Source organism: Bubalus kerabau, chromosome 15 (genome assembly GCF_029407905.1).
Source record: "Bubalus kerabau isolate K-KA32 ecotype Philippines breed swamp buffalo chromosome 15, PCC_UOA_SB_1v2, whole genome shotgun sequence".
Taxonomy (NCBI): domain Eukaryota; kingdom Metazoa; phylum Chordata; class Mammalia; order Artiodactyla; family Bovidae; genus Bubalus; species Bubalus kerabau.
Genome location: NC_073638.1, coordinates 22,495,355 through 22,518,451, shown reverse-complemented (window position 1 = coordinate 22,518,451; position 23,097 = coordinate 22,495,355). Strand labels below are relative to the sequence as shown.

The window sequence follows — 23,097 nt, the reverse complement described above, 5'->3', positions numbered from 1 at the left end:
TAACAATACTCATATCAGATAAAATAGACTTTAAAACAAAGGCTGTGAAAAGAGACAAAGAAGGACACTACATAATGATCAAAGGATCAATCCAAGAAGAAGATGTAATAATTATAAATATATACACACCCAACATAGGAGCACTGCAATATGTAAGGCAAATACTAATAACTTATATGCAGAGTACATCATGAGAAACGCTGGACTGGAAGAAACACAGGCTGGAATCAAGATTGCCGGGAGACATATCAATAACCTCAGATATGCAGATGACACCACCCTTATGGCAGAAAGTGAAGAGGAACTCAAAAGCCTCTTGATGAAACTGAAAGTGGAGAGTGAAAAAGTTGGCTTAAAGCTCAACATTCAGAAAATGAAGATCATGGCATCCGGTCCCATCACTTCATGGGAAATAGATGGGGAAACAGTGGAAACAGTGTCAGACTTTATTTTTCCAGGCTCCAAAATCACTGCAGATGGTGACTGCAGCCATGAAATTAAAAGATGCTTACTCCTTGGGAGGAAAGTTATGACCAACCTAGATAGCATATTCAAAATCAGAGACATTACTTTGCCAACAAAGGTCCATCTAGTCAAGGCTATGGTTTTTCCTGTAGTCATGTATGGATGTGAGAGTTGGACTGTGAAGACGGCTGAGTGCCGAAGAATTGATGCTTTTGAAGTGTGGTGTTGGAGAAGACTCTTGAGAGTCCCTTGGACTGCAAGGAGATCCAACCAGTCCATTCTGAAGGAGATCAGCCCTGGGATTTCTTTGGAGGGAATGATGCTGAAGCTGAAACTCCAGTACTTTGGCCACCTCATGCGAAGAGCTGACTCATTGGAAAAGACTCTGATGCTGGGAGGGATTGGGGGCAGGAGGAAAGGGGGACGATAGAGGATGAGATGGCTGGATGGCATCACTGACTCGATGGACGTGAGTCTGAGTGAACTCCGGGAGTTTGTGATGGACAGGGAGGCCTGGCGTGCTGCGATTCATGGGGTTGCAAAGAGTCGGACACGACTGAGTGACTGAACTGAACTGAACTGAACAAGTATGAAAGGGGAAATTAACAATAACACAGTAATAGTGGGAGACTTTACTACCCCATTCACACCTATGGATAGATCAACTAAACAGAAAATTAACAAGGAAACACAAACTTTAAATGATACAGTTAGACCTAATTGATATCCATAGGACACTTCACCCCAAAACAATGAATTTCACCTTTTTCTCAAGCGCCCATGGAACCTTCTCCAGGATAGATCACAGCCTCAGCCATAAATCTAGCCTTGGTAAATTCAAAAAAATTGAAATCATTCCAAGCATCTTTTCTGACCACAATGCAGTAAGATTAGATGTGAATTGCAGGAGAAAAAACTATTAAAAATTCCAACATATGGAGGCTGAACAACACGCTGCTGAATAACCAACAAATCACAGAATACATCAAAAAAGAAATCAAAATATGCACAGAAACGAATGAACATGAAAACACAACAATCCCAAACCTATGGCACACTGTAAGAGCAGTGCTGAGGGGAAGGTTCATAGCAATACAGGGTTACCTCAAGAAACAAGAAAAAAAAGCCAAATAAATAACCTAACTCTATACCTAAAGAAACCAGAAAAGGAAGAAATAAAAAGCCCAGGGTTAGTAGAAGGAAAGAAATCTTAAAAATTAAGGCAGAAATAAATGCAAAAGAAACAAAAGAGACCATAGCAAAAATCAACAAAGCCAAAAGCTGGTTCTTTGAGAAGATAAATAAAATTGACAAACCATTAGCCAGACTCATCAAGAAACAAAGGGAGAAAAATCAAGTCAACAAAATTAGAAATGAAAATGGAGAAATCACAACAGACAACACAGAAATACAAAGGATCATAAGAGACTACTATCAGCAACTATATGCCAATATAATGGACAACTTGGAAGAAATGGACAAATTCTTAGAAAAGTATAATTTCCCAAAACTGAACCAGGAAGAAATAGAAAATCTTAACAGACCCATCACAAGCACAGAAATTGAAACTGTAATCAGAAATCTTCCAGCAAACAAAAGCCCAGGACCAGAGGGCTTCACAGCTGAATTCTACCAAAAATTTAGAGAAGAGCTAACACCTATCCTACTCAAACTCTTCCAGAAAACTGCAGAGGAAGGTAAACTTCCAAACTCATTCTATGAGGCCACCATCACCTGCCGGGAGCTGGCATATTGCATATTGAGTGCATATTGCATATTGCATATTGAGTGCAGCATTTTCCACAGCATCATCTTTCAGGATCTGGAATAGCTCAACTGGAATTCTATCACTGCTGGGAGCAGGAGCTCCGCCCATGGCAAAGGTCATGAAGAAGGAGGCTGGGCATACGCAAAGGTGGGATCGAGCCTCAGGAGTCCCCCTGGAAATTCTCGAGCATCTACCCCCAAACCAGAGTCTGCCTACTTTCTGCTTTGTGCTCTCACCTACACCTCTGACTTTACGGGGGCTGTCCCCCACTACCTCTCTCTGAAAAAAGAGTTAGCTTACAGCTCCAGTTAATAATTCCTGGGTGTGACAGTGTTTCAACCTACAAACTCCTTTGGAAATCCTCTAGCCTGCCTGAATAGGTTTTTCTAGCCACATGTGATTGTTCAGAGCCTCCCAACTGTGAGAGGTAGGAGATGTTCTAAACTGTCTAAACACAGATTCTTTTGAGTAGTTAAAAGATTCATTAGAAATTGTATTGGTGAAGGGTTTTTCACTTATTGGGCCAATGTTTGCTGCTAAGTCTCCATACTCCTTACCTACTGTGTCCTTGGCAGTGTATTGATTGATATAATGGGTGTATAGAAATGTAAGTAGTAACCTCAATGTTTGTAACGTTGGACCCTTGAGTTAATTCTTTTCTTCATTGAGCCCACCTCACCTTTGCCCTATAGGAATGCAGCTTTGTCCAATTCCTTTTTTGGAGGCTGGTGCCTGACTTTGGAATAATCACCTTTAGAGAAAGATAAGTTTCTTAAAATGTTAATAGGCCTCCTGGCCAGAAGATGATGTAAATCACCTGAACTTTTGCATATGATAAGTTTGAAAGCCTGGCTTTGATTAAAACCAGGAACTGCTGTCCTTGCATGACTCCACCCCTTCCCCCATTATCCTCTATGCACAACTTAAGGTATAAAAACTACTTTGGAAAATAAAGTGCGGGCCTTGTTCACCGAAACTTGGTCTCCCCATGTTGCTCTCTCTCTCAAATTCTGGCTGACTCTCCATCTGGAGCGCGGAACCCGCCATGCTTGCTAATTATGCCTGGGCTTCTAAGATCCAACCAGGGAGGCCTCAGTGTCTCCTCTCCTTCGGGAGAACAGAAGGACGCCTGCGGCCTACGTAAGTGGTGCAAACTTCTTGTCTTGAAGTTTTATTGGTCTCCCGTGTAAACCAAGCTACTCAGACTCTTTTCTCCACTGAATTTTCCTACTGAGCTATCCTCATTCTATTACTCTTTATATCTCTGAATAAATAAATAAATAAATAGGTCGCCTATGCCGTCTCTCCTTCGAATACCCTGGATCAGCCGGGGCTGGACCCCGGCAATCACCCTAATACCAAAACCTGACAAAGATGCCACAAAAAAGAAAACTACAGGCCAATATCACTGATCAATATAGACGCAAAAATCCTTAACAAAATTCTAGCAAACAGAATCCAACAACACATTCAAAAGATCATACATCATGACCAAGTGGGCTTTATCCCAGGCATGCAAGGATTCTTCAATATCCACAAATCAATCAATGTAATACACCACATTAACAAATTGAAAGATAAAAACTATATGATTATCTCAATAAATGCAGAGAAAGCCTTTGACAAAATTCAACATCCATTTATGATAAAAACCCTCCAGAAAGCAGGAATAGAAGCAACATACTTCAACATAAAAGCTATATATGACAAACCCACAGCAAACATTATCCTCAATGGTGAAAAACTGAAAGCATTTCCCCTGAAGTCAGGAACAAGACAGGGGTGCCCACTCTCACCACTACTATTCAACATAGTTTTGGAAGTTTTGGCCACAGCAATCAGAGCAGAAAAAGAAATAAAAGGAATCTAGATTGGAAAAGAAGAAGTAAAACTGTCACTGGTTGCAGATGACATGATTCTCTACATAGAAAATCCAAAAGATTCCACCAGAAAATTACTAGAGCTAATCAATGAATATAGTACAGTTGCAGGATATAAAATCAACACAGAGAAATCCCTTGCATTCCTATACACAAACAGTGAGAAAACAAAAAGATAAATTAAGGAAACAATTCCATTCACCATTGCAACGGAAAGAATAAAATACTTAGGAATATATCTACCTAAAGAAACAAAAGACCTATATATAGAAAACTATAAAACACTGGTGAAAGAAATCAAAGAGGACATAAATAGATGGAGAAATATACCATGTTCATGGATCGGAAGAATCAATATAGTGAAAATGAGTATAATACCCAAAGCAATCTATAGATTCAATGCAATACCTATCAAGCTACCAATGATATTTTTCAGAGATCTATAGCAAATAATTTCACAATTTGTATGGAAATACAAAAAACCTCGAATAGCCAAAGCAATCTTGAGAAAGAAGAATGGAACTGGAGGAATCAACCTGCCTGACTTCAGGCTCTACTACAAAGCCACAGTCATCAAGACAGTATGGTACTGGCACAAAGACAGAAATATAGATCAATGGAACAAAACAGAAAGCCCAGAGATAAATCCACGCACCTATGGATACCTTATCTTTGACAAAGGAAGCAAGAATATATAATGGAGAAAAGGCAATCTCTTTAACAAGTGGTGCTGGGAAAACTGGTCAACCACTTGTAAAAGAATGAAACGAACACTTTCTAACACCATACACAAAAATAAACTCAAAATGGATTAAAGATCTAAATGTAAGACCAGAAACTATAAAACTCCTAGAGGAAAACATAGGCAAAACACTCTCCGACATAAATCACAGCAGGATCCTCTATGACACACCTCCAAGTGTATTGGAAATAAAAGCAAAAATAAACAAATGAGACCTAATTAAAATTAAAAGCTTCTGCACAACAAAGGAAACTACAAGCAAGGTGAAAAGACAGCCTTCAGAATGGGAGAAGATAATAGCAAATGAAACAACGGACAAAGAATTAATCTCAAAAATACAGAAGCAACTCCTGCAGCTCAATTCCAGAAAAATAAATGACCCAATCAAAAAGTGGGCCAAAGAACTAAACAGACATTTCTCCAAAGAAGACATACAGATGGCTAACAAACACATGAAAAGACGGTCAACATCACTCATTATCAGAGAAATGCAAATCAAAACCACTATGAGGTACCATTTCACGCCAGTCAAAATGGCTGCTATCCAAAAGTGTACAAGCAATAAATGCTGGAGAGGGTGTGGAGAAAAGGGAACCCTCTTACACTGTTGGTGGGAATGCAAACTAGTACAGCCACTATGGAGAACAGTGTGGAGATTCCTTTAAAAACTGGAAATAGAACTGCCTTATGACCCAGCAGTCCCACTGCTGGGCATACACACCGAGGAAACCAGAATTGAAAGAGACACGTGTACCCCACTGTTCATCGCAGCACTGTTTATAATAGCCAGGACACGGAAGACAACTAGAAGTCCATCAGCAGACAAATGGATAAGCAAGCTGTGGTACATATACACAATGGAGTATTACTCAGCCATTAAAAAGAATACATTTGAATCAGTTCTAATGAGGTGGATGAAACTGGAGCCTATTATACAGAGTGAAGTAAGTCAGAAAGAAAAACACCAATACAGTATACTAATGCATATATATGGAATTTAGAAAGATGGTAACAATAACCCTGTATGTGAGATAGCAAGAGACACAGATGTATAGAACAGTCTTTTGGACTCTGTGGGAGAGGGCGAGGGCAGGATGACATGGGAAAATGGCATTGAAACATGTAAATCATCATATATGAAACATATCGCCAGTCCAGGTTTGATGCACAATACAGGGTACTCAGGGCTGGTGCACTGGGATGACCCAGAGGGATGGTATGGGGAGGGAGGTGGGAGGGGGGTTCAGGATGGGGAACACACGTATGCCCGTGGCAGATTCATGTTGATGTATGGCAAAACCAATACAATATTGTAAAGTAAAAATAAATAAATAAAACTGAAAGAAATACATAAAAGGATCATACATCATGATCAAGTGGGCTTAATCCCAGGCATGCAAAGATTCTTCAATATATGCAAATCAATCAATGTGATACACCATATTAACATATTGAAAGATAAAAATCATATGATCTTCTCAATAGAAGTAGAGAAAGTTTTTGAAAAAAAAATGCAACATCCATTAATGATAAAAACTCTCCAGCAAGTACGCATAAGGCCATATGTGACAAGTGCACAGCAAACACTATTCTCAACTGCGAAAAACTGAAAGCATTTCTCTAAGATCAAGAACAAGGCAAGGATGCCCACTCTCACCATTATTCAACACAGTTTTGGAAGTCCTAGCCACAGCACCCAGAGAAGAAAAAGAAATAAAAGGAATCCAGATAGGAAAAGAAATAAAACTGTTTGCTGATGATATGATACTATACATAGAAAACCCTAGAGATGCCACCAGAAAATTACTACAGCTAATCAATGAATATAGTAAAGTCACAGGATATAAAATTGATACACAAAAATCCCTTGTACTCTTATACACTAACAATGAAAAACCAGAAAGAGATATTAAGGAATCAATCCCATTCACCATTGCAACAAAAATAAAATACTTAGGAATAATCCTACCTAAGAAGACGTATGGATATGAGAGTTGGACTGTGAAGAAAGCTGAGCACCAAAGAATTGATACTTTTGAACTGTGGTGTTGGAGAAGACTCTTGAGAGTCCTTTGGACTGCAAGGAGATCCAACCAGTCCATCCTAAAGGAGATCAGTCCTGGGTGTTCATTGGAAGGACTGATGCTAAAACTGAAACTCCAATACTTTGGCCACCTCATGCGAAGAGTTGACTCATTGGAAAAGACACTGATGCTGGGAGGGATTGGGGGCAGGAGGAGAAGGGGACGACAGAGGATGAGATGGCTGGATGGCATCACCGACTCGATGGACATGATTTTGAGTGAACTCTGGGAGTTGGTGATGGCCAGGGAGGCCTGGCGTGCTGTGATTCATGGGGTCACAAAGAGTCGGACACGACTGAGAGACTGAACTGAACTGAATGGAACTGAAGGAGATAAAAGAGCTGTATATAAAAAACTATAAGACATTAATGAAAGAATTCGAAGATGACATAAACAGATGGAGAGATATATCATGTTCTTGGATTGGAAGAATCAATAATATGAAAGTGACTATATTACCCAAAGTAATCTACAGATTCAATGCAATCCCTATCAAATTACCAATGATGTTTTTCACAGAACTAGAACAAAAAAAAAAAATTCACAATCTGTATGGAAACACAAAATAGCCAAACTAATCTTGAGAAGGAAGAATGGAGCTGGAGGAATCAACCTTCCTGACTTCAGACTATGATACAAAGCTACAGTCATGAAGACAGCATGGTACTGACACAAAAACAGAAATACAGACCAGTGGAACAAGATAGAAAGCCCAGAGATAAACCCATACACCTATGGGTACCTTATCTTTGACACAGGAGGCAAGAATATACAATAGAGAAAAGATAGTCTCTTCAATAAGTAGTGCTGGGAAAACTTTGCAGGTATGAGTAAAATAATGAGATTAGAACATTTCCTAACACCATACACAAAAATAAACTCAACTGATTAAAGACCTAAATTGAAGGTCAGAAACTATAATGATCTTAGAGGAAAACATAGAACACTCTTTGACATAAATCACAAGATCATCTATGATCCAATCCCTAGAGTAATGGAAATAAAAACAAAAATAAACAAATTGGACCTAATGAAACTTAAAAGCTTTTGCACAGCAAAGGAAACTATAAACAAGGTGAAAAGACACCCTCAGAATGGGAGAAAATAATAGCAAATGAAACAACTGTCAAAGGGTTAATCTCCAAAATATACAAATAAGCAGCTCATGCAGCTCAATATCAGAAAAAAAAACAATCCAATCAAAGGGTAGGCAGAAGACCTAAACAGACATCTCTCAAGAAAAGACATACAGATGGCTAATAAACACATGAAAAGATGCTCATATCACTTATTAGAGAAATGCAAATCAAAACTTCAATGAGGTATCACCTTATACTGATCAGAATGGCCATCATCAAAAAACTCACAAACAATAAATATTGAAGAGGACATAGAGAAAAAGGAACCCTCCTACACTGTTGGTGGGAATGCAAATTGATAAAGCCACTATGGAGAATAGTATGGAGATTCCTTAAAAAACTAGGAATAAGACTACCATATGACCCAATAATCCCAGTACTGGGCATATACCCTGAGGAAACAATAACTGAAAAAGACACATGTACCCCAATATTCATTGCAGCATTATTTACAATAGCTAGGACATGGAAGCTGTTGGGGATTTTCTCCCCAGGACTTGGAAGCGACGAACCTGAAAGAAGGACACTCGGACAGTCTCTTGCAAGGACTGATAAGTTTATTTCTGCAGTCAAGCCTTTTTATAGAAGTAGGAACAAAGAGCTTATACAGCCAGCAGAGAGCGTACAGGGTTAACACCTAATCAGTAAAAATATTTCAAGGACAGTGTGCTCTAAGCACATGGGTCACCCATGTGCTTACCCCATAACCCCTTTTCTCAAGCAACATCCTTAATATTTATTATTAAATCTTGGCGCCGGGCATAACCAAAGGCAGGAGATGTTTTTCTGCCTGAGCACACCAAGCCAGGGTATTTCTGGCCCTTTGCCATTTTCCCAAGGACTTCCTCCAACCAGCTATTTTGTACTGAGCTTTCCAACAGAAGCAACCTAGATGTCCATTGACAGATAAAAGGATAAAGTGTGGTACCTATATACACTGAATATTACTTCAGTGTATATATTACTTCACCATAAAAAGGAATGCTTTAGTCATCTGATGCAAAGAACCGAGTGACTGGAAAAGACTCTGATGCTAGGAGCTAGAGAGCAGGAAGAGAAGGGGGCAACAGAGGGTGAGATGGTTGGATGGCATCACAAACTCAATGGACATGAGTTTGATCAAACTCTAGGAGATACTGAAGGAAAAGGAAGCCTGGTGGGCTGCAGTCCATGGGGTCACAAAGAGTCAGACATGACTTACTGAACTGAACAACATAAAAAGAAACAAATCTGAGTCAGTTCTAATGAGGTGGATGAACCTAGAGACTATTATACAGAGTGAAATAAGTCAGAAAGAGAAAAACAAACATTGCATATTAACACATATATATGGAATCTAGAAAGATGGTATTAATGAATCTATTTACAGGGCAGAAATGGAGAAGCATACATACAGAACAGACTTGTGGACACAGTGGGGGAAGGAGAAGGTGTGACAAATTGAGAGAGTAGCACTAAAATGTACACATTACTGTATGTAAAATTACATAGCCAGTGGGAATTTGCTGACTGACACAGGGAGCTCAAACTCTGTGTTCTGTGACAACCTAGAGAGGTGGGATGTGGGAGGGAGGTTCAAGAGGGAGGGGATATATGTATACCTATGGCTGATTCATGTATGTGTATGGCAGAAGCGAACACAATATTGTAAAACAATTTTCCTCCAATTAAAAATAAAAAACTTTAATTTTATTTAAAATTTGTAAAAATATTTATTAATCTATTCACTATATACCAAATACACTTAGCACATGATCACATTGGTAACCTCACTTACAAAATTTTACCCTTTCAGTGTTTTTCCCCTTTTCTCTTCAAGTCTAAACCATTCCCTCTCCCTGTCTCATCACTTTAAGCACCATTCAGGACTAACCTCCTCCACTAAGCTTTTCCAAACCTCACCACCCCACAATAATCTTTCCCCATCTCTAAATTAATACCCATTTGGTATTTTAAATCATTGAGATATAAAATCTAAGATCAGGCAGGAGCAACTTCAGAAAACATCTGTCCAACATTCATTTTGGAAAACTAAGGCTCTGATGTGAAAGGGACAAAGCCGTGTGGTAACGGCACTCAGACTAGGACTCAAAAAGGCTCAACATTTTCATGTTACTCAATTCTAAAAATATTTACCATATGTCCACTATGTATAAGATATTGTAAAATTTCAGCAGTTTCTATCAAACACCATTCATTTAAACAACGAAAACTATTGTGTACTGTTTACCAGATATTCTGCTTAATTTTGCCCACAAGTTATCAGGGTAGTGAAAAAACAAAACAGTAAAGCTTCCCAGAACACACCTGCAGTGCAGGAGATGGAGACATAGGCTTGAGCCCTAGATTGGGAAGACCCCCTGGAGAAGGAAGTGGCAACCCACTCCAGTATCTTTGCCTGGGAAATACCACGGACAGAGGAGCCTGGAGAGCTACAGCTATGGGGTCGCAAAGAGTCGGACACGACTTAATAACTAGACAACAAAGCAATAATTACAATATACTTTGATAAGGTCTCTAATAACAGTTCTAGGGAGACTTAAAAAAAATCTATATCCTATCTTTGAACATTCACTCATCTACTCACTCACTCGTTTATTAGACTGATAAACAGTAGGTAAATAGAATTCTCACTTTCCTAAGAGCAAGTAGGGGAAAAATGTTCTCTAGAAGCAACTCATGAACACAATAAACTGGAGTGACACTGCTACCCCCCACAAAAAATATTTTTTTAACATATCAAATCTGCATAATATGGTAACAAAAAAGTATTAAATGTATACACTATCATTTGTTTTAAAGTCTGTGCTTAGGAGTCAGACTGAGCATCAAAGAGTTTGCTACTTATTTTGCTGAGTTAGTTTAGGCAAGTAGCTTAAAACTCAACTCAGTCTCAATTTTCTCATCTGTAAAATGGGAATAATGTTCACCTTGAATGGAATTTTTAAGAATTAAAATATAAATTGCCTTACCAAATTATTGTTATCCTGCCTGTCAAGTAATCTAAATGAAATATATGTAAGTAACATAAAAATTGTGCTAACTAAAAGACATTCAAATTTGATCAAGTGGGCATCATATTATTGTCAAAATTTATTGTAAAACTCATGCAGTTAAACTCTCCAAAATAAAAGTATGCTGCTGCTGCTACTAAGTCACTTCAGTTGTGTCCGACTCTGTGCGACCCCATAGATGGCAGCCCATCAGGCTCCCCAGTCCCTGGGATTCTCCAGGCAAGAACGCTGGAGTGGGTTGCCATTTCTCCAATGCATGAAAGTGAAAGTGAAGTCGCTCAGTCGTGTCTGACTCCTAGCGACCCCATGGACTGCAGCCTACCAGGCTCCTCCGTCCATGGGATTTTCCAGGCAAGAGTACTGGAGTGGGATGCCATTGCCTTCTCCGAAATAAAAGTATACTCCTTTGAAAATGTTTTTAGTGTACTAATCATGGCACAAGTCCTTTTACTCTTTTCAGGCAGCAACATTCTAAGAATCCATTGTGTACTAGTTGCTATGTGGAGAGAAAAATGAACCCTATATTTAAGGAACTTGGTTTTAAAATACAAATGAGAACACAAGTGAGAACTGTTCTTTGTGGGAAGAAAGCAAACATATTCTTGTAGATTTTGGCATGAAGAAAGATACCAGAGATGAATGCCACAAAAGCAGCTCAACTTGAAGCAGGTAAATTTAGTGACCAGAACAAAATAAGCTAGGAAAAATTTTCGTAAAGAGATGCTGTACCGAGTAACATATCCTTTTCACACTGATTATCTTAACAAGGTTTAATACATGTGAGTATTTTTCAGTCTTCTGAGTTTAAATTGTTCAGGTAGCCATAAGGTCTGAAAACAGACAAATAGACATAAGCAGTTTATTTATCTTCTATGATATGTTCACTAGCAGTTCATGGTTCAATAAGCAAATCTGCAATGAACACCATGCACTAACAAAAGGCACCGGCATCAGTCCCTGTGCATTCATTTATAATGCATTGTCCCAGATGATTCAGGGCTAATTTTCACTGAATAAGCTTGCACCTTTTCTCCTTTGCCTTTTGCTTTTCTTCTTTTCTCAGCTATTTGTAAGGCCTCCTCACACAACCATTTTGCGTTCTTGCATTCCTTTTCCTTGGGAATGGTTTTGATTATCATCTCCTGTACAATGTCATGAACCTCTGTCCATAGTTCTTCAGGCATTCTATCAGATCTAATCCATCAAATTTGTCACTGCCACTGTATAATCATAAGGGATTTGATTTAGGTCATACCTGAATGGCCTAGTGGTTTTCCCTACTTTCTTTAAGTCTGAATTTGGCAATAAGGAGTTCATGATCTGAGCCACAGTCAGCTCCTGGTCTTGTTTTTGCTGACTGTATAGAGCTTCTCCACCTTCACCTGCAAAAAATATTATCAATCTAATTTCAGTATTGACCATCTGGCCCTATCCATCTGTAGGTTCATCTCTTGTGCTGTTGGAAAAGGGTGTTCACTATAACTGGTGCATTCTCTTGGCCAAACTCTGTTAGCCTTTGCCCTGCTTCATTTTGTATTCCAAAGCCTCCAGGTATCTTGTAACCTCATACTTTTGCATTCCAGTCCCCTATAATGAAAAGGACATCTTTTTTTGGTGTTAGTTTTGGAAGGTCTTATAGGTCTTCATAGAACCATTCAACTTCAGCTTCTTCAGCATTAGTGGTTGGGGCGTAGACTTAGATTACTGATATTGTAATGAATTTTGATATTGAATGGTTTGCCTTGGAAACAAACAGATCATTTTGTCATTTTTGAGACTGCACCCAAGTACTGTATTTCAGGCTCTTTTGTTGACTATGAGAGCTACTTCATTTCTTCTAAGGGATTCTTGTCCACAGTAGTAGATATAATGGTCATCTGAATTAAATTAGCCCACTACAGTCCATTTTACTTCACTGATTCCTAAAATGCAATGTTCATTCTTGTCATCTCCTGTTTGACCACTTCTAATTTACCTTGATTCATGGACCTAACATTCCAGGTTCCTATGCAATACTGTTCTTTACAGCATCGGACTTTACTTTCACCACCAGACACATCCACAGCTGGGTCTTGTTTCTGCTTTGGCTCAGCCTCTTCATTCCTTCTGGAGTTATTTCTCTGCTCTTCTCCAGTAGCATATTGGGCACCTACCGACCTGGGGATTTCATCTTTCTGTGTCATATCTTTTTGCCTTTTCATACTGTTCACAGGGTTCTCAAAGCAAGAATGCTGAAGTGGTTTGCCATTCCCTTTTCCAGTGGAACACATTTAGCATATCCTAAAAGAAGTAATCAAGGGAGCTCAATCTACTAGAAATACTATGTAATCTGTTTCCAGACTTTGTGGTCACTGGTATTTTTTATAATATTCACCTACTGTCAGTCTTATAAACATTTTTACCATTTACATTATACCAAGAAAAAAATGAATACTAAAAATGAGATAATGAAAAAAAAAAAAAAACAACACAGAATTCTTTTGCTTCCAAATGATTCTACACCAGAACATTTCGCTGAAGTGATTTTAATCTACAGATGAAAGACTCTTTAAATGATACTCAGAATACATTACAAACTTGGTTTTAAATTAGATTTGAGTCTAGAACAGGACTCACTCACAATGACTCCAGAACACAATGTGGAAGTGCAACAGTAAGGTGATGACTTCTTAATTGTTCAAGGGGATAAAGATCTTCTTCAAATATGGATGGAAATTAATCTCTAAGAGTTATTCTCCTTTATAGACTACAATATTATTGTCGGTTTCATATACTTTTACTTTATAAAGAACTCCCGCAGGAAGAAATTTCTGGAGGTTTTCCCAGATATATACGGCTACATTTTCTGTTGTGCTGGAGAAGAAAAGGAAAGAAGGTCAAAAGACAAATAAGCAAAACTTCATGTTTAATATTTACAGAGAATAAAAATTCTAGTTTTAAAAGATATCATTACACTAAAAAAAAGTCACACAATAATTAAGTAAAATGTTAAATTCTTCTATATAAAGTAAAACAGTCACTCACCTTACAATGTCTGCAAAATATGGCACATCTAGATCCAGATTCTTATGATCAAGGGGCTTCATAATTGCCTCCTATAGACAAAGGAAAATATCACTGATTCCATTTGTGAATCATATTTCAAAGTGTCCTACCTTTGCCTCTAAATCTTATCATCTCGTCACTAATTCAGTGCTTGCAAGAACTTTGTGTCTTACAAAACAATCTCAGAAAGTTTAAAGTTATAAAGTAAAAAAAGGCCTAGCTCTCCATAATGGCTGGATATCCTCATTACTGAATGTAGAGAGGTAAGAAACCAAAAAATAGAGAATTCACTGGTTCTTTCTCATAACAAGCCTCTGTGATTCAGAATTTAGTTTAACACTTCTTGAATTCTGTCCAAAATATTACCACAAATACTTTTCTCTAGCAGTCTCACCTTCAGCACAATGCCACAATATAGTTAGGACACACTTTCAATGATTATTATGTTTTATAAAGCAGATTAAGACTGAAATTATGTAAGGTGTTCTGAGTTTCTGCCATAAGGAGTAATTTATCGATGATCCTGGGCTCTTAGAAAGAAAACTAAAAACATGTAAAGACTGGCTTCTTAATACTTATATATATTATACACAGCATTTGTGTCAATGGCAAGAATTGTAATTGCCTTATTCTTTGTAAACTTTCCCTGGTGGCTCAGATGGTAAAAGTGTCTGCTTGCAATGTGGGAGGACCTAGGTTCAATCCCTGAGTCGGGAAGATCTCCTGGAGAAGCAAATGGCAACCCACTCCAGTACTCTTGCCTGGAAAATTCCATGGATGGAGGAGCCTAGTAGGCTACAGTCCATGGGGTCGCAAAGAGTTGGACACGACTGAGCGACTTCTTTCACTTCACTTTTTGTATTACTTTTAGCTATTGTAAAAAACCTAAGCAATCTTAAAAAATTAATAAACTAGTGAATATAACAAAAAAGAAATAGACTCACAGATGAAGAAAACTAGTGGTTACCAGTGGGGAGAGAGAAGGGAGGAAGGGTATAAAAGGGTAGAGAATTAAGAGGTATGAACTATTACATATAAAATAAGCTAAAAGGACATACTGTACAACATGAAGAATACAGCCAATATTTTATAACAACTATAAATGGAGTATAACCTTTAAAAATTGTCAATCATTATACTGTACACCCATAACATATAATATTATACATCAACTATACTTCAATTAAAAAGAAAGAATTTGTGGAACAATCTAAGTTTCCATATGGTATGGTTCTAAGAAGGTACATTAATAATAACAATAACAATCATTTTCTGAGAAAAATCAGAATCATATAAAAAGAGTAAGTCCTAAACCAAACAAACTTTAAAATAAATGATATCCACATGGCTATCAAGAAAATAAATCCTTGTTTAATCTTTGTTTTAACTGAAAACTCCTGTTCAGATCCCAACTTTTCCATTGAGACCTCTTCTACGGGGCTCTTTCTAATTTGTCTCTGTATGTCATAAGCCACTTTTAAAGCATGTGGTATGCAGCATCCTTCAAGTACACAAAGATGGGAAAAAAGTGCAGAGAATTTCTCCTCTGGTATTTCGCTGTATGCCTGCCTAGGGTGTTTCTTATAAACCTTCATGTATATATGTTTATGTCACTAGTGTTTGCAAGAACCTTGTCTTCATAGCTTTCCTAAAGTACTTTGAGCACAGCACTGTTCGCTCACTCACTCATTCTCCTATTCATTTCTTCAACCAACACTCATTTAACACTTAGTGTTCTCTACCTGCTATAAAGTCATGTGAGCACGCTGTGGCTAAGAGTTATGTCTCATTCATCATTGGATTCCTAGTGCTCAGCTCAAAGACTGATGCAAAGCAGGTAAACTTGTTATATATATGTAAGATAAGCAACATGAAAGAAATAATGATTATTCATAACAACATTTTTAATTAAACAAATGTCAAATTTTAAAACAAAAGTAAGGAGCAAAGTTGAAGCAAAACAAACAGGTGAAATGATGGCATAATAAAAACAAAGCTGGATGGAAGGAAATCTAATTCCCAACTTTGCAAAGGATTAATTACATGACTGAGGGCAAGTAGGGGAGGTTAACTAGTCAGTATCTCTCAATCTCAATCAAAGGAAGGAAGAAGCTGGCATGGATGACCTCTGCAGTCTCTTACAATCCAAGAATTCTGTAATGATATAAGCAGTAAGTCTTTTACTGAAAACCTTCTTTTTTGTTATTCCTATCATCAACTGCCCCAGTGAGTTTATAGTAAAGCAGGAGTTAATAAAACAGGATAGTATTAAAATCTGTGATTAAAGATGTAAGGAAAATTCACCGATTTCAGGAATAGAAAGCTTCAAGGATAAAGCTGTGTCCTGAAAGAAGGGAAGAATTTGTTAAACAGAGGAAATCAGGATATGTCAACAAAGAAGACAAGATGAGCACACTACATTCATTCCTATCACTGTAATACAACCATGACTAATTTCCATTCAGTCATCCCAACACCTTTAGAGAACACTGAGAGAAGCTCCTCCAACTATTAATACTACCCCATTCCCACACCCAATTCCACTTGCCAGGTCACAGGACCTCTGATGATACTTCGCTGAGGAAGTGAAAAGAGGGCCATCAAATATAATATTCAGAAGACAGCACAAAATAGCATCCAGCATGCCATTACCTCCATATACTTTTTGAGGTCAGTCAAATTCATGACCATTCCTGTAACAGGATCAACCTAAAGAATAAACAAAGGTGAGTATTACTATAGTATGCTCTTCATATTTTAACCCCTGGTAAATTATTAAAGACTGCAACATGTGCAGAAACTGGTCCCACAATGCCTTCATCCCCAAGACAACCCATCTCAGCATGGAAACACCAAGTACTCGAGGCTCCCTTTCCACTGCACTGCCCTTCTACCTGTCCACATACAGCACATGACGGATGATGCTTTGGGAGAGGAACGGCCTGAAATGGCAGCAGCTCACCGTACACAAAGACCAACAATGAAGCAACGCGAATGTGAACAGAACTTTTCAACACAGAATCCATGACTGTGGCTGAAAGAGGGCCCAATGATCTGCACAAACCACAGACACGTTCAGCACGTACCTCTCCATGTACTGTCACCACAACTATGGGGAAGAGAACAAAATGACCAAAAAACCAACATGACTTTCAACAGATTAACATTCAAACACAAGTTAGCAACATAAATTAGGTGTTAGATCTCTGCTCTACAAAGCTGTACTCCCCCCACCCCCTACAATGTCTGTTCTTTCAGTTAAGATCTTTTTATCAACTAATGCAATTCAACCATGGCAGAGGAACATAAGAGTGCTTAGCCAAGGCCAAAAAGGGTATAAATTCTGCTTATGATATACCTGGAAGGAATCTCTACTTCAAGATACTGCTTAATCACTGCCTATAAAAGTAGAAAATGTACAGGAAGAACTCCAGCTACACACTGAGCTGCTCCTACCTTCCTGAGCAAGCAAACTATTACCGGGCCTAAAATTCTTATCCTTTTACTCATAAAAATGTAAACACAGTATATAGCAATGATTTGTAGATTAACAAGTAATTTTGAAGAAATGTATACCTGTGGCCAATTCATATTGATGTAGGGCCAAAACCATCATAACGTTGTAAAACAATTCTTCTCCCATTAAAATTAATTAATTTTTAAAAAGTGAAACTTCTGAAAGATCTTGATGATCAGAGTGCTTTGCAAGTTAATGACTTTTACATATTTCTTTCAGCTTCATAGAAACACCATTAGGTATAAGTGAGCAAACAGAATTAGAGATACAGATCAAGTAAGAGACAGTAACTACACGTGAAAGCCCAGTATTCTGACATCTTTTCTGGTCTTTTTACTCCATCATATCATTTGCTGTGATACTCTACGGCTTACACAGCTATTTTTTTTATATCATCTGTATCTCAATAAACAAGTCTCTTGTCCTTGCATAAATTAATTACCTCCTTAGAACACTGCTGTCAAAGGTTTAGACCCAACTTATTTTCCTGTCATACAGCACATCTTGAGCCAATACTCTCTTTTTGTCAGTCGTTACTTACACAGTGAATGCAATCTAATTTTAACATTGACCTCAGCAATACCTAATTAGAAGAAAACACGGTGCCAAAGGAATGTCATGTACTCGAAGGCCAAGGAAAAAATTATTTAAACCATTCTGTTTTCAACTACAACTTAAGATACATCCAACTAAGGCAACAGATCTTTTCATTTTGAACTTTCATTTACTTTCTCATTCAAGACTCAAAGCATTCATGCTCTGTCCATAAAGTTTCTTACTCATTAAGACCACAGTTGCTTAACAGTCATTCATCATTATTGAAAGGGCTAAAATTTCACCAGTTTTTCTCTCACCTTTGTAATTGTGCCCGTGGCCATTTGGGTTGTTGCACTTCCCAAATAATTTCAAGTTTTCTTCATTACTAAGAGATTTGCTGACCAAAAAAAAAAAAATCAACATGACACAAGTTCTGATACCTTCTCTGTTCCCTACACTTACTGTGTTCTCTAGCCTTTGAAAAACTTCACAACTTATTATTCTTTAGGTCATCAAATAGAGTCATAAATCCATTTGATTTCATTACTTAATTTTATGTCAGGAACCACAATGTGTCCCCTAATTAGACAAACATACCATACAAATTAGCATAAATAAATTCAACATCCTCGTTCCACAGCAAGATTTCAAAAGCTGACCTGCTGAAGACCCTTCCATTTTTCAACTCAACATTTACTGAATACAGTAAGTCCCCAACATATGAAGAGTACCATTCTGAGAATGTATTCATAAGCCCAAAGTTTGCTAAGGTACCCAACTAACATAAATCAGCTATATAGTTCTGTAGTCTAATAGGTTTAGAAGACTTTTCATACAAATAATTGGGGCTGGTGCACTGGGACGACCCAGAGGGATGGTATGGGGAGGGAGGTGGGAGGAGGGTTCAGGATGGGGAACACATGTATACCTGTGGCGGATTCATTTTGATATTTGGCAAAACTAATACAATTATGTAAAGTTTAAAAATAAAATAAAATTAAAAAAAAAAGAAAAAAAATAATACATAAAAAACAAACACAAAAAATAAAACATTTGTAATCTTACAGTACAATACCTTGAAAAGTACAGTGGTATAGTACAACAGCTGGCATATAGGGTCTAGCATCAAGTGAACAGGCAAAAAGAGCTAGTGACTGGAGGAGGGAGTTCACTTCAGTTGCTCAGTCGTGTCCGACTCTTTGTGACCCCATGGACTGCAGCACACCAGGCCTCCCTGTCCCTCACCAACTCTCGGAGTTTACTCAAACTCATGCCCATTGAGTTGGTGATGCCATCCAAAAACCATCTCATCCTCTGTCGTCCCCTTTTCCTCCCACCTTCAGTCTTTCCCAGCATCAGGGTCTTTTCAAATGAGTTAGTTCCTCGCATCAGGTGGCCAAAGTATTGGAGTTTCAGCTTCAGCATCAGTCCTTTCAATGAATATTCAGGACTGATTTCCTTAGAGGAGGTGGAAAATGGTAGAGCTGAAGGATTGTCAACAACAGGAGACAAAGAGCAAGCTGCAACTTCACTCATGCCTGACATTGATGGCACGTGTTCTGGTTCCTTGCTGGAACCAGATGTGTGTTCGCATCTTTGAAAAGTACACAACTTGAAGGTTTGTATAATGGGGACTTACTGCACTACTACATACTAAGCATGGGCTGAATGAAGCAATGGTACACAGTAACTTAAAAAAGAAGATGGTTATCCTCAAGTAGCTTGAAATCTTATTCCTCCTGGTTTGGGGGCAAATGGATACACATGTATGTATGGCATACCTGAAACTACAACATTGTTAATCGACTATAACCCAACAGAAAATAAGCTTTTCAAAAATCTGAACAAAAAACTCATTCCTCCTAAAAAATAATTACATGACCTAGTACATCTCTTTAAAATCTTGCTTTATTTCTCCTCAACTATTGCCTACTGATAACCCCACCAATCCATTGAGGGGTATTCAAACCCGGGTAAACTTTAAAATTACAATACTCAGCTATTGTTCCAGGCAGAGAACCATTTTCTCAATAGATTTTTGTGCCTGTACCTGTCCAGTCAACCGTGCACCTTCAATGAGGCCTTACCTCTCTCATAAGTTTGAGCGTCCTAATAAATAACCCCTTTCTTTTTGAGATTCTATTACTTTCCTTTCTCCTGCTCACCTCCTTCTTACATTTAGAGTGCTACTGTTCACAAAGTTTTTGCACAAAATTATCTCACTGTACCTGCCACAAAACTGATCAGTTTGTACATTCCAGACAGAAAACTGTGACAGGTCTTGATCACTGCTGCATCCCTGTTGCCTAGCACCAAGATCTAATAACAAATACCGGTCCAGTGAATGAATGGATGGGTGAATCCTGTTAGGTAGAAATTATTATCTTCATCCTGCTGCTGCTAAGTCGCTTCAGTCGTGCCCGACTCTGTGCGACCCCATAGACGGCAGCCCACCAGGCTCCCCCGTCCCTGGGATTCTCCAGGCAAGAACACTGGAGTGGGTTGCCATTTCCTTCTCCAATTCATGAAAGTGAAAAGTGAAAGTGAAGTCGGTCAGTCGTGTCCGACTCTTAGCGACCCCATGGTATAGACCAAGAAACACATGCTCAGACAGCCGAGCTTGCTAATGAGTGGCAACACCGTACTCAAAATCAACTCTTCAGTGCAATCAAGCAGTCTGAGTACTCTGCGTTCAAAACCCCAACTGTGCTTCTTACTCTCGGGAAAGTGAACATCCAGGTTCATTTTCTGTTCAGTAACAAGTGGACAAAACTCGCCCTGCTGTAGCGATATTAGCGAGGAAAGATGACGCTTTTGATACATCTTTATAGTAGCTAACACGTATTGAGTGTTTCGGACTTCCCAGGTGGTGCTAGTGGTAAAGAATCTCCTGCCAATGCAGCAGACCCAGGTTCCAGCCCTGGGTCCGGAAGATCCCCTGGAGACGGGCATCGCAACCCACTCCAGTACTCTTGCCTGGAGAATCCCCATGGACAGAGGAGCCTGGCGGGCTATATAGTCCATGGGGTCGCAGAGTCGGACACGACGGAAGCGACTTAGCACGCTCTGCCTGTTTACGATGTGCCTGGCACTGAGTAACCTGGGCGAATTCAACTGCTTTGAACATCAGGGACCCCAGGAACCGGGTCAACTCCAGTCGCCACTGCTGTGACGCCAACAACAAAGCACAGGAGCCAAAAGAGGCCGCGGCGCGCACCCAGCCTTTCATCCGCTGCAGCCCCGCTCCTCCCACACCCGGGCCCTCACCCCAGGGCTCCACGGCCCTGTCCCCACCACCTGTGGAGGGAGCACCCCACCTGTGGAGGCGGTGGGTCGCGCTGAAGGAGACGAGGCGGGACACTCGCGCCCGCCGGCGAGGGCCCGACCCTGCCCCGTTCATGGCTCTACAAGCCCACGCCGGCCCGGCGTCCTCAACCCTCGGCCCGCTGCCAGCCTGGGATGGGCGGAGCCCCGCTCCGCGGCGGCGCAACGCGGCGGGCGCCCGGCAGACGCTCTCTCTGCCTCTCGCTGAGGCTGGGCTCCCTCTGCCGGCCGGAGGCCGTTAATAGACGTCCCTTGTGCTTGCCAAGTCCCTTCAGTCTGGTCCGGCTCTCTGCGACACTGTGGATCTTAGCTTGCCAGGCTCCTCTGTCCATGGGATTCTCCAGGCAAAGATACTGGAGTGGGTTGCCATGCCCTCCTCCAGGGTATCTTCCCCATTCAGGTATCAAACTGGCCTCTTTTATGTCTCCTGCACTGACAAGCGGGTTCTTTACCATTTTACCACTAGCGCCACCTGGGAAGCCCTAACCGAGGTCCCTTACCATCCTCATCTCTTGGAATAGCAAGCACTCAGAGTGGTGGGCGTGCCTCAGAGCGTTAGAATAAGGTGGTTGGGGGCTTAGTGTCTTTCATTGTTACCTCTGTTCAATGAGGTCCTTCCCACTCTCTTCTAGACAGCCCTGGGTTACAGTAGAAACCGCCAGTTGCTGCTTATTCTGAGTCCCAGGGACAGCCTAGTTTAAAGGGAGCAAAATTTGAGGGCACGTGGGGTATCACGCGGCTTTCAGAAATACTACCTTTGGACTATTTGTAATGAGTCATACTAAGGAGACCGCTCAAGCTGTCTTTATCATTCACATGCATGCATAGAGCCATTTATCACCCTGCTGCTGCTAAGTCACTTCAGTCGTGTCCGACTCTGTGCGACCCCATAGACGGCAGCCCACCAGGCTCCCCCATCCCTGGGATTCTCCAGGCAAGAACACTGGAGTGGGTTGCCATTTCCTTCTCCAATGCATGAAAGTGAAAAGTGAAAGTGAAGTCGCTCAGTCGTGCCCAACTCTTAGCTACCGCATGGACTGCAGCCTACCAGGCTCCTCCGTCCATGGGATTTTCCAGGCAATGGTACTGGAGTGGGTTGCCAGTGCCTTCTCCGATTTATCACTCTAGGTTGCCACAATGCAAGCACATTCACTTGAGAAACACACACATATTAGCAATTCTCTGTCCATTGTAGACATCTCCAGAGTGAAAAGATCTTGTTTTCTTGCGTTTAAAAGACCTTGTTTTCTTGCATCTACTCAAACTATTGAGGAGGCCCTTTTACGCTGCAGCGCTTCCAAAGAAAGCCCAAGTTGCCCTTGGAACTCAAAAGGGTCCTCAACACGCTTAACGAAACTCCAGAAGTTTCCCGAGATACCCGTCCCCACTCCAGAGGAACGCTGAGTTTCCCGCCACAAGTCAAGAAGAGCCCCGTTTTCCCCGCCTCAAGTGGAGATGAGGGTCGATTGTCCTGCTTGCCTGGAAAGGAATGCCGACGTCCCCGTCGCACCTTGAGAGGAGGCTGGTATCTACTTGCCACTGGAGGGGAACCCGGGGGCCTTGTCACAATTCGAAAGCCACG

General features: G+C 40.0%; 1 protein-coding gene across 1 annotated transcript; it reads right to left on the bottom strand.

The window, feature by feature from the left end:
* Positions 1 to 8,619: 8,619 nt before the first annotated feature.
* On the bottom strand, positions 8,620 to 21,688 carry PTS (6-pyruvoyltetrahydropterin synthase). The gene is made up of 6 exons (XM_055548021.1): positions 21,509 to 21,688; positions 18,509 to 18,588; positions 17,224 to 17,246; positions 16,790 to 16,846; positions 14,117 to 14,187; positions 8,620 to 13,945 (listed from the first exon to the last, which is right to left on the bottom strand). Exons 1-6 carry the CDS (start codon positions 21,589 to 21,591, stop codon positions 13,822 to 13,824), a joined length of 438 nt encoding a protein of 145 aa, XP_055403996.1. The 5' UTR covers positions 21,592 to 21,688; the 3' UTR covers positions 8,620 to 13,821.
* Between the last annotated feature and the right edge of the window lie 1,409 nt (positions 21,689 to 23,097).

Coding starts and splice junctions, on each gene's coding strand:
- PTS (XM_055548021.1), bottom strand. CDS start 21,591: ATGAACGGGGCAGGGTCGGGCCCTCGCCGGCGGGCGCGAGTGTCCCGC. Junction 18,589..21,508: donor GCGACCCACCGCCTCCACAG/GTGGGGTGCTCC, acceptor TTTTTTGGTCAG/CAAATCTCTTAGTAATGAAG. Junction 14,188..16,789: donor ACCTCAAAAAGTATATGGAG/GTAATGGCATGC, acceptor CTTTGTCTATAG/GAGGCAATTATGAAGCCCCT.